This window comes from Scyliorhinus canicula, chromosome 18 (genome assembly GCF_902713615.1).
Source record: "Scyliorhinus canicula chromosome 18, sScyCan1.1, whole genome shotgun sequence".
Taxonomy (NCBI): domain Eukaryota; kingdom Metazoa; phylum Chordata; class Chondrichthyes; order Carcharhiniformes; family Scyliorhinidae; genus Scyliorhinus; species Scyliorhinus canicula.
The window spans coordinates 27,256,005-27,268,764 of record NC_052163.1 but is presented as its reverse complement, the minus strand read 5'-3'; the positions used below and the strand labels follow the sequence as shown (position 1 = coordinate 27,268,764).

General features: G+C 45.9%; 1 protein-coding gene across 5 annotated transcripts in view; it reads right to left on the bottom strand.

Moving 5' to 3' along the window:
- sdk2b (sidekick cell adhesion molecule 2b) overlaps window positions 1-12,345 on the bottom strand; it is a 1,143,109-nt gene extending 1,130,764 nt beyond the window's left edge. For all 5 annotated transcript variants that reach the window (XR_005458034.1, XM_038777821.1, XM_038777823.1 and 2 more), the window contains exon 1: window positions 11,447-12,345. Coding sequence is in view for 4 of the 5 variants with exons in the window: in XM_038777821.1 (XP_038633749.1) it covers window positions 11,447-11,525 (79 nt within the window). In the remaining variant the exon portion in view is untranslated. The remainder of the gene's footprint in view (window positions 1-11,446) is intronic.
- Window positions 12,346-12,760: the final 415 nt, after the last annotated feature.

The window sequence follows — 12,760 nt, the reverse complement described above, 5'->3', positions numbered from 1 at the left end:
AGAGAGGGAGGTAAAAGGGGTGGAGGAGTTGCATTACTGGTCAGAGATGATGTCACAGCTGTGGTGAAGGATCCTGACTATGGAGGATTCGAGTACTGGGGCAATATGGGTAGAGCTAAGAAATAGAAAGGGTGCAGTAATATTGTTGGGGCTTTACTACAGGCCTCCCAAAAGCGAGCGTGAAGTCGAGGTACAAATATGTAGACAGATTATAGAAAAATGTAGGAGCAATAGGGTGGTCGTGATGGGAGATTTTAACTTCCCCAACATTGAATGGGACTCATGTCGTGTTGGAGGCGTAGATGGAGCAGAATTTGTAAGGAGCATCCAGGAGAGTTTTTTAGAGCAGTATATAAATAGTTCAACTCGGAAAGGGCCATACTGGACCTGGTATTGGGGAATGATCCCGGCCAGGTGGTTGAAGTTTCAGTCGGTGATTACTTTGGGAATAGCGATCACAATTCGGTAAGTTTTAGAATACTCATGGACAAAGACGAGAGTGGTCCGAAAGGAAGAGTACTAAATTGGGGAAAGGCCAAGTATAACAAAATTCGGCAGGAGCTAGGGAATGTGGATTGGGAGTAGCTGTTTGAGAGGAAATCCACATTTGAAATGTGGGAGTCTTTTAAGGAAAGGTTGATTAGAGTGCAGGACAGACATGTCCCTGTGAAAATGAGGGATAGAAATGGCAAGATTAGGGAACCATGGATGACGGGTGGAATTGTGAGACTAGCTAAGATGAAAAAGGAAGCATACATAAGATCTAGGCGACTTAAAACTGATGAAGCTTTGGAGGAATATCGGGAAAGTAGGACAAATCTCAAACGCGCAATAAAGAGGGCTAAAAGGGGTCATGAAATATCTTTGTCTAACAGGGTTAAGGAAAATCCCAAAGCCTTTTATTCGTATATAAGGAGCAAGAGGGTAACTAGAGAAAGGATTGGACCACTCAAGACAAAAGAGAGAATTTATGCGTGGAGTCAGAGAAAATGGGTGAGATTCTTAATGAGTACTTTGCATCGGTATTCATCAAGGAGAGGGACATGACAGATGTTGAGGTTAGGCATGGATGTTTAAATACTCTAGGTCAAGTCAGCATAAGGAAGGGGAAAGGTTTGGGTATCCTAAAAGGCATTAAGGTGGACAAGTCCCCAGGTCCGGATGGGATCTATCCCAGGTTACTGAGGGAAGCGAGGGACGAAATAGCTGGGGCTTTAACAGATATCTTTGCAGCATCCTTGAGCATGGGTGAGGTCCTGGAGGACTGGAGAATTGCTGATGTTGTCCCTTTGTTTAAGAAGGGTAGCAGGTATAATCCAGGGAATTATAGACCTGTGAGCTTGACGTCAGTGGTAGGCAAACTGTTGGAGAAGATACTGAGGGATAGGATCTATTCACATTTGGAAGAAAATAGACTCATCACTGATAGGCAGCATGGTTTTGTGCAGGGAAGGTCATGTCTTACAAACCTAATAGAATTCTTTGAGGAAGTGACAAAGTTAATTGATGAGGGAAGGGCTGTAGATGTCATATACATGGACTTCAGTAAGGCGTTTGATAAAGTTTCCCATGGCAGGTTGATGGAAAAAGTTAAGTCGCATGGGGTTCAGGGTTGAATGCTAGATGGATAAAGAACTGGCTGGGCAACAGGGGACAGAGAGTAGTGGTGGGAGTGTCTCAAAATGGAGAAGGGTGACTAGTGGTGTTCCACAGGGGTCCGTGCTCGGACCACTGTTGTTTGTGATATACATAAATGATCTGGACAAATTTATAGGTGGTCTGATTGGCAAGTTTGCAGATGTTACTAAGATTGGTGGAGCAGCAGATAGCGAGGGGGACTGTCAGAGAATACAGCAAAATATAGATAGATTGGAGAGTTGGGCAGAGAAATGGCAGATGGAGTTCAATCCAGGCAAATGCGAGGTGATGTATTTTGGAAGATCCAATTCAAGAGCGGACTATACGGTCAATGGAAGAGTCCTGGGGAAAATTGATGTACAGAGAGATCTGGGAGTTCAGGTCCATTATATCCTGAAGGTGGCAACGCAGGTCGATAGAGTGGTCAAGAAGGCACACAGCATGCTTGCCTTCATCGGACAGGGTATTGAGTACAAGAGTCGGCAGTCATGTTACAGTTGTATAGGACTTTGGTTAGGCCACATTTGGAATACTGCGTGCAGTTCTGGTCGCCACATTAGCAGAAGGATGTGGATGGTTTAGAGAGGGTGCAGAGGAGGTTCACAAGAATGTTGCCTGGTATGGAGGGTGCTAGCTATGAAGAAAGGTTGAGTAGATTAGGATTGCTTTTGTTGGAAAGACGGAGGTTGAGGGGGGACCTGATTGAGGTCTTCAAAATTCTAAGAGGTACGGACAGGGTGGATAGCAACAAGCTTTTTCCAAGAGCGGGGGTGTCAATTACAAGAGGTCACAATTTCAAGGTGAGAGGGGGAAGTTTAAGGGAGATGTGTGTGGAAAGTTTTTTTTACGCAGAGGGTGGTGGGTGCCTGGAACAATTTGCCAGCGGAGATGGTAGAGGCGGGCACGATAGCATCATTTAAGATGCATCTAGACAGATATATGAACGGGCGGGGATCAGAGGGAAGTAGATCCTTGGAAAATAGGCGACAGGTTTAGATAAAGGATCTGGATCGGTGCAGGCTGGGAGGGCCGAAGGGCCTGTTCCTGTTCTGTAATTTTCTTTGTTCTATACAGAGAGAGATACATAGAATTTTCTTTGTTCTTAATGTCGAGGGCATCTAAGGTTGGGCAATACACATTTGTCTCCTTCACCAGTTACATACACATCCCAAGAACAAGTTAAAGAAAACTGAAGTCTTCTATAAATGGAATCTTTACATGTCAGACTCATGTCCATTTATAAATGGTTCATCTTAAGCTTTTATGCACTGATCGATTGGAACTATCAATCAATCTCAACAAGCAATTACAATAACTTTGTAGGTTCATTTTCTGTTGGCATCAGAAATTAGATTTAAATTTGTTCAACAATTTTGCAAAGGCTTTCTTGAAACCAATTCCCCCAAATGTCTTTGCAATGTGAAGATGTTCAATAAAATTGCTATTGCGATGTCTTTCACCTTAAGCTTAATTTTTTAGAACTATTATCATCATTAAGGTATGGAGTTCCTCCAATAAAATATCTACTATTGTATGGAAGTTAACGTTGCTGTGGCGTTGTTGAGTATGTTTGGAAATCTAACTCGTATGAATGTCAGGTGTAGCTCGATGGGTAGCACTCTTGCCCGAATCCTACGTTTCTGGGTTCAAGTCCCACTCCACACTTGGGCACAAAACTGATGGCTGACATTCCAGTGCAGCACTTAGGGAATGCTACACTGTCGGAGGTACTGTCTTTCATATAACACGTTAAACTGATGCTCCATTTGCAGTTGGACATAAAAGATCCCATAGCATTATTTAAAAAAAACAGGGGAGTTATTTTGGCATGGCCAATATTTATCCCTCAATCAACATCACAAACAGATTATCTGGTGATCACCATATTGTTGCTCGGAGGGGCTGGCTGTGCACAAATTAGCTGCTGCGTTTCCACATTACAACCATGACTTCACTTCAAAGGAACTGCATTGGCTCTGAAGTGCTTGATGGAATTATATTACTATAGTCAGATAAAAATCATCTTGTCAAGTACAAAGGCATTCCCATGTTGTTTTTAATGAAATTGGTTGTGAAAACAAGGGATAATATATTTAAATTTCAGTAGTGTAATATTCTTTCCTTCTTTGTTCCAAATGCTAAAATGTGTATTCTTTGAAACATCTTTAAACAGACTGTTCTTTAATCAGGAATCTCTGGTGTTCAAGATTATATTACCACATTTTTATTTGTTTCATAGATGCTCAGTACATCTATGTGCTCTCTATGGAAGTCTTATTTTTCAACACAATACAGTGAGGAGGGGTAAGACCTAAAATTATTAACAATGCCCCAGAAGGATAGATCTAAAATAATGTCAAGTGCAGAGAAACTGGGAGAAGTCATTCCCAGATCAATCGTAATTTTCATTCTCCTCTCCCAGCTCCCTTACCTTAATTATACCAGAAACGAGGGGTGGGATTCTCCGACCCCCTGCCGGGTTGGAGAATCGCCGGGGAGGCGACATGAATCCCACCCCTGCCGGCCGCCGAATTCTCCGGCGCCGGAGATTTGGCGGGGGTGGGAATCACACCGCGCCGGTCGGCGGCCGCTTGCAGCGGCCCCCCAGCGATTCTCCGACCCGCAATGGGCCGAAGTCCCACCCGTTCTATGCAGGTCCCGCCGGCGTAAATTAGACTAGGTCCCTTACCAGCAGGACCTGGCAGCGCGGGCGGGCTCCGAGGTCCTTGGGGGGGGGGCGCGGGGCTATCTGGCCCCGGGGGGGTGCCCCCATGGTGGCTTGGCCCGCGATCGGGGCTCACCGATCCGCGGCCGGGCCTGTGCCGTGGGGGGCACTCTTTTCCTACGCCCCGGTCGCGTGGTCCTCCGCAATGGCCAGTGCGAAGGTGAACCCCTACCCCCCACTGCGCATGCGCGGACCCGCACCGGCCAGCAGAGTCCCTTCAGCCCTGGCTGGCGCGGCGCCAAAGGCCTTCTACGCCGGCCGGCAGAGCAAACCACTCTGGCGCCGGCATAGCCCCTGAAGGTGCAGAGGATTCCGCACCTTTGGGGCAGGCTGACGCCGGAGTGGTTCACGCCACTCCATCCCGCTGGGTACGGGAGAATCCTGTCCGAGAACTGCCAACTCGGAAAGTTTCATCATGTGACCTTTACACCTCTACTTCCACCATTGTCGGCCAGTCAATCATTGCGGTTATAATAACTATTAACGAGGTCTTATAGCACACTGGGGTATCGAAACTGCCTCTGAGTCAGACCTTCGGGATCTGAGTCCCATCCCAGGACTTGATGCTCATAATGTGGCCAAAGAGGTTGAGTATCAACTCCTTCCAACACACATTCAACTGTAAGCGGTAAGAGCAGGAGTGATTCCTGCTCAGTCAGGTGATGAGAAGAAAGTTGGAAGCCTCTACCATCACTATTCATGCTCCAGACTGCAACATGCATGTAAAGATGCATGTTTCCACAAGAACCTGGACTCCTGAGCGATCTGCGACACACCACCACCATAATATTCATGAACTATACACTTAAAAACTGCTATATCCATTGCCTGGATAATCCAAGAGACTACTCTTTAAATTCTGGGAGGCTCTGGGAATTTCCATAAAGGATAGCAACCCTGTGAACAGCTGGTTTCAAAGTGCTTGCTGGGAGATCTTTCTGCTTTCTTTCATATTTGAAGATAACAGTTAGCATTAGGCCCAAAACAAAATCAATGAAACATAAGAGTAGTTACCGGCCATTCAAAAAAATACAGATATGCAATTCTGGGTACAGAAAGATAAATTTGTTCAGAAAAAAAAGTATCACCAGGAATTCACCTTCGATTTTTATTTTTAAAGGGTCTAAGCATAGTAAACCACAAAGCAACTTCTATGATTCACAATTAATTCATGCATTTTTTTCTCTGATGATTAATTTATGGATAAAAATTGATTTTAAACCGTGTCTTCAAACATAAAATATAGTCAGGTTCCAAGAACTGTAGATTCACTCTCTGGCTTTCTGATTGGTCCTGCATTGTTCTACCAGCAGGGCTGTAAAACATTCAGGGCATTCATTTTGACTTACATTCTTTAACAAATTGTGGTGGTCATCACATTATAGCTATATGTGTCCTTGGGCACTTTGTAATTGGAAGGTCAGAGATGAAAAATTGATATAACCTTGAACTCTAAAATGTGGGAAAGTACAACATTTAAGATAAAAGGCACCCTCCTGGAAAAATGGTGTTTTATGGGCTGTGTAAATTAACAGACAGTCAAGGTATATTGTTTTGTCTATATACAGGTGACCTAAGCATCAAAAGACCTCCCCAACCACTCAACAATTGCCTATATTCTTGTAATTTAGTGTAATGTGTACAACATACTATATTCTTTCCTTTAGTTTGTGAAACAAAGCTGTCATTCTCTTCTTGGACTGAAACTAATTGGGCCACTGCCAAATCAATAAATAGTGGATTCAGTTGAAAAATACACCACCCAGCATGACAGGCAACATAGAGACCATAGTTAGGTACTGATGTAATGCTGTCTCAGCTGAGCTAGTAGGTCACAACTGGGCAACAGTAAGGAAGGTAGAACTGGTGAGGTTTGGTGAAAGAGAGAAATAAAATCAGTTTGGAACCTTCTGCCTGAAATTTGTACAGGAGACTCTATTGGAAATGTACATTTGTGAACATTATCTGAGAAAATCATTGTGCTGGAATTTGCCATCAATGGCAAAGCAATGGTGGTCACTATTGACCTCAATAAAAGCTGCCCACAAAGCTCTAGCCACCTCTGTATGTAGATTTTTCCTTTGGCAAAAAGTCAAAGAGCTCTTTAGGCGCCAGCAATAGTGATAACAGCATGCAAGGTAGGTAGCCAATTGCATTAATGTATTCTCACAGACAGTAAACCAGAATGTTAAAAGCATGGATCACCCTTCCGTTTTAATTTACATTTTATATCACAAAATTTATTCTTGTTCAATAAGTTATAATTGGGTTTTCAATGGCAATCTGAATAATAACTATTGCTAAACAACCAATTTTCTCTGAAAAGTACATTTTATCTTTGTGGAATGTTGCTAACTGTCTCCCTCCTGATTGGTTAGTTTGTTCATCGGATTTCAGTTTCTTCCTTAAACCCAATGTGTATGTCCTACTCTTTATTTTGCTCTTTGCAAATCTTTTAAGGAATGATTTGATTATTGGTGCTTTCAGTAGCTGTCTGTGACAATTCATTAATGTGATTGGCTGTTTAACAGTTTGATGAAATCACTTCAGATTGATGCTGGGAATCGCTATTAAACTAAACCACCATCAGTTGCAAATCAAGAACGTTAAACGTTTTACCACAGGAATCGCTAGCTCTCTCAATGCAGCTTTTTTTAAAGATCAACATTGACTCCCCTTGCTTTGCTGATGACCACAAAATTCAGCACATTGACAACAGCTTCTGGATTTTTGCATTATTCCGTGCATGTGCGAACTCCGTAAATTGTTGTCAATTTCAAAGGCGTAATGACAACGGACATTGACAATTTCCTTGTCATTATCATTGCAAAGCCGGGCTACTGTTCTTAGATAGTGAATAGGCAGTTTGACGATCTGTTCTCACTATCTGTACTCAAGCATAAAGAATGGCACTTCAATAAGGTGCTGGCTGGTGTGTGAGACATCGGATCCCAACACGAGTCAGTGCCGTCAGGAGATGGAAAAAAAATAATAACGTGATGTAACAGAGGTATGATGATACGAATCTTAAAGGGGCAAAATTAATGTTCATTGCATAATACCATCTCTGATCATAAATATCTATTTTGTTTTTCTATTCTTCATTAGAAAACTCACTTCACTGACAGATTCACCCAAAACATTTTAGGTTCAAAAATAAAATGCAGGTTAGGCTGTTAGACATCTTACACAGACAACATTGAATTGGTAGTAAGCAATCACATTTATTGAGATAGCGCATAGGCAATCCAGACAATCTTTGTAGAATGGTCAATTACTTTTCAAATAAAGTCCTCCAACACAATTGTTATTTTACGGAAGACCGGTGTATTGACACAATTGATGTAATTCTCAGACAGTAATGGGCAGTGCACGTATATAAGTAACAGAATAGCTGACATACAATACAAGCCCAAAATAGAAAAATCTCACAATATACATCGGCAAACACCTGAACCGCTAATTTGAACAGCACTTATTTTATCTACTATGTGAGGCGCCCAATAGAAATATTGATATATGCTTGCAGACCTCTTCTTAATCTTTACCAAAGGTTACAATGAGCAACATCTAGCACTGTACAATGGTAATCAGATTGTTACTAATGTACAACTGTTTTATAATTAGCATTCATTAAAATTTGTGACTCTAGTCTGTGCTTCTATGACGTATTGTAAACTCAACAAAATTTCTCGAGGAAATCTAAAGTGAAACTTGTACATGAATCATGAATCTGCCTAGCAAAAGCAGTAAGTAAATTTGATAAAACATAATAGGATGAGAAGTCCAGCTGAAGGTACAAATCTGCCGAGAGACAGCAGTAGACAGTACACAAAGGACCCATTGATATGCTTCTATCCCAATAATGAGATAATAATTGTTATTATTGTCACAAGTAGGCTTACATTATCACTGCAATGAAGTTACTGTAAAAATCCCCCAGTCGCCACACTCTGGGCCCTGTTCAAGTACAGAGGGAGAATTCAGAATACCCAATTCACCAAACAGCACGTCTTTAGGGACGTGATTCGAAGGCAGTTTAGATAGAAATCAGGTGTGAATAGCTTATGAGGAGAAACAGTTTATAGACAATTGGCAAGATCACCAAGATATACATGTGTTAATGTATAGTCAAGGAAGTTGATGGGGCAGACAGAAGGCGTTAGCAAAGAGGAACAAAGGTATAATTGGCCCGATAATCAGAAGCCAGGAAGGTAGTTAACATCTAGCAGTCTCAGAAATCAGACAAGCCAGTTTCCAGCCATCAAGCTTGGAGTTTACATGAAACAAGCCTCTAAGTCTTAAAGCCAAGGCAGTGCAGAAAACCTTTGTAATGGCAATTTTAGACCTCTTCGCATGATCAGGAAAAGTAGTTTTCCACACTTGAGTATCATCCCTGTATTGTGCGGTAACTATAAGCTGGTTATTTAATTTGGATGTTGGTTGGGAAACAGGGAAGTCTAACAGAGTTCAGGTATTGTGGATATATTCTGGATCAAACAGTACACTCTATATAAACTGTGTGTGTTTCGTAATTCATACATCTTGATTGCATGAGAGTAGAGTGTATTTGTATTATGTGTATTTGTCTTTTCTTTACTTGAAAAAATAATATTTAATAATTGTTACACGACGACTGGGCTGTGTTATCTCACTGGGGTTCCGTCTGGCTCCTCCAACTACAACAAAATAAAACTATACATCTCCACAAACCAGTGTTCCAAGGTGGGATACTCTGGCAGATAATATCAGCGTGCTTCGTGACAATGGCCAAGAACAAAACCCTAAAAGGCCAATAACTCCAATTGCAGGTTTCAAAACTTCATTGAGAAAATGCATAGCCACTCACTTTGATGTAATTCATTGCAATGTGTAGCCTGACGTTTATGTCTGATAAAGGTATTCAAGAGAGTGTTTCTGTACAGCTGGAGGCTCCATCCCAGGAAACCAATGGCTACTGCCTGTAGCACCTGAACCCTACAGTCTGGGACTACAGTTGTCTGAAACGGTGCTAAATAAATTCTCAGCCCCATGGTGCTTCCTTCCAAGTTGGTGTGCCCTCATCCTTCAGTAGAGTTTCAGACTATGGATGCTTTTGAGGCACAGCCCCTCTTCATCATTCCGCTAGAGGCTCTGCTCTCGCAGATGGCTTGCTGGCGAGTCAGGTCGGGATTCCCACCCCCAACCCCTGGACAAACTGACCCCACCTGTGAAAACCACTCGCACCAGGATGTGAGCGATGCAACCGCAACAAGTGTTCCCCTTGTCGGTGTCAACGCAATCTGACGACTTTTGGCCGTCGGTTATCCTTTATTTTAAGAGGCATTGTGGAGTCGGTGGGCACACGCTGTTCCTGGACCAGAGGAACATGACCAGAGGGTAGTTCAATGCGCTGCTGCTTAGGGAAAGTTTGCAATGCGGCGCATCAATATCTGGAGCAGGAGGATTTTAATCTTAGCTTTTCATTACAAAAGCTGAGCTTTCGTGGCACAATGAGATACGGAAGTATCCAAACTACACCGCGGCGACCAACCAGCCTCGCAATTCTGCCCCTCCGAAGACACTGAGGTCTCACTAAACAATATCAGGAATCCGAATAATGATTCTCTGAAGGTCTTTGCCGAGTTAAAAAAGAAGAATGTGGTTTCCCAGTTTAAAGCACTTTCTCAATCCACCCCCCCCCCCCCCCCCCCCCAAGGCGTTTTCGTGCGAAGTAAAGGATTCGCATCGCGACTGGCATCAAAGGACTTGGCCAGATTGATGCAGCCAATAACACAGGGGCGACAGCACAGGCTGTCAACCAGAGACAGCGGCTCACAACAAGCCATCCGCTGTCAGGAATGACTGAATGGGTAAACCTCACCACTTCCTCGCTGCGCCGGGAATGTCCTGATTGACCGTTTTAAAAGGGTTGGAAAAATGTCACTTAAACAACCCAAACAGTCAGCCAACCAGTGAAGTCTCCGGGATCGGGTAACGTTGGGTGGTGGAAGTAGTCGAACCCAGCCCTGGGCAAGGAGCTGTGGTATGAGGAGGGAGTCCGGGCTCTTCAGACCACCAGATGAAAGCGGACACACCAAAGAAAAACGTGCTGCATTTCAAATCCTGACTGTGCCAGACAAGGAAGTCCCCCCCCCCCCCCCCCCCCCCCCATTTGCTGAAAAGAATGTTTAAAAAAAATACAAATCCGCCACATTCTGCCTGAACCAATCCTCAGAACCGATCAGTTAAATTGATAAAGAGCAGTCATTGAACATCGATACAGAAATCGAGAGAGAACTGTCACCACCAACCCCTCCCCAGACTTCAACATAATTAACTGCAACCCATTCTCATTTCCATTTTCCACACTCATCCCATCCTTCAAACACAATTCGACGGGTTAACCACTCGATTTCTTAACTACAACTGGAAGATGACCTCTCCCCAGCTGCTGGGCATTGCTCCCTGTCCCCGTGCATTCCCCTTCCCTCTCGCATCTTCAGCCAATATCCTGGCTGCCAAGTTCTCCCCCTCCTCTTACTTTCTACTGGGTGTTAAATGAGAGAGATCGACATCTGAGTCGAGTCCCGTCCAGGCGTCTGGAGCCTCTCGCTCAGTTGATTCTGCTTTTATTGCACCTCCTTTTTTTTTGCCAGACATCCACCACGTTGGTTGGACTGAGCCAAGCACCGCTCTCTTATTCACAGGTGCCCCCCCCCCCCCCCCCCACCACCACCCAAGACATGCCTGTCTGCTCACCATTCCCCACCCCGCCCTCTCAACTGCAACCCCCCCCCCCCCCCCCCCCCCAGAAAAACTGTCAAAAAGTCACAATTATTTCCACTGTAGGATTCTTCGGGAATGCTCTCGCTTCAACGGTGAGACAGGAACACGAAATCTGCACTGTTCTTTTTTTTTGCACCAGCTCTATTCCGTGCCAGACAAACAGCAGCTTTATTTTTTGCATTATGTCCCACCGAACTAGCTGCTGTTGGGCTCCCCAATTCAACACTTGCAGCCTTTTTTTGGGGGGGGGGGGGAATGCTGCCGCCCCTGTCAAAAGCACCACATCTCTCCCGGTGTCCGCCTTCCACCACCTACCTTGTGCTCGCGTTGCAGCGCTGTTCAGAAGTAAAAAAGCCACCCAAAGGCAGGTCTCCAGCCCCGGCTTCCTCCACATTGTCAAACTGCAGCTCTCGGGGAGCAACAATCCCTTCTCTCTCTCTCTCTCTCTCGCTTCTTCTTCTTCTTCTTTTCCACCCCCCTACAGCCAGGTAGATCCTGTCCACATCCACACAACCCCCGAGGCGCCTCGGAGGAGGAGGAGGAGAGGAGAAGCCAGGACGGTCGAGTCGGAGGAAGGTGCTGCTGATCGACGGTCGGGCGGGCTGGAGGCTGTGCCAGTCTAACGGGATCTCAGTGCCCCGGCCAGGCACAAGGGGAGGCGGGGAACTCCCAAATCCGAGGAGCTCCCCGAGCGCAACCCCCCTCCTCCTCCTCTCCCGGAATCAATGTTTAAAAAGCCTTCATAGTGTTTGAAGCGGGCATCAAACTTGCTGAAACTTGGGAAAAGGCGCTCCTTTGATGAGCAAGGGGTTGAAGTTGCCTCACTGCCCGCCCCCTTGCTCCTGTTTTAATCCATGTGCTTTTTTATGACGGGGCTTTGCTTTGGTGAATTCTCTAGTTGCTCCGGGCTGTGTTTGGACGCTTCTGGTTTACTTTTTTTGTTTGTTTTAAGCAGCCGACAGAGAGGCTGAAGAACAACTTCCAGTCCTCCCCATTCAAAAAAATAAAGACCCAATAATTCATTCCTGGCGGGGCCGGGAGGGTGACAGGAAAAGTTTGACCGGATCGAGTTGGCACCCCTCACAGGGGTGGCTGCAGAGGCTGTGGCAGCGGGAGGGGAGGGGGTTGCTGTCAGATGAACGGCCGCCGCTGCCCCGTTTCCCGGCCGCTCCAGCAGCAGGAGCCCAGATCGCGCGCGGCTGCTTTGGCCGAGGCTGCTGTCACTCAGCGACCATGGGGAGCAGGGGGCGGGGCCTAGGCTCCCGCCGACCCCGCCCCCTCCCGTCCCCTCCCTCTCTCTGCGGCGCGCGCGTCAGCGTCAGGCAGAGCGCGCGGACCCGCGAGTCTGCGCAGAACGGGGCTGGGCGGCCGTTAGAGGGCTCTCGCGCGCGGACCCCGCGCGTCTGCGCAGAACGGGGTAGAGAGGGGCGGTTGGCTGGCTGGCGTGCGGGTTTGGGGGGCAGCTCGCGCGCGAATCTGAGCAGGGCGGGGCGGTTGGAAGGGAGAACCCGCGTGTCCGCGCAGGGTGGGGGAGGGCGCGCGCGTGCGCGCGGGCGGAGCCGTCAGCGGCCGCCGCTGCTGTTGCCGCTCCTTTTCGCTGCCGCCAGCGCCACCTGGGTGCGGCGCGCG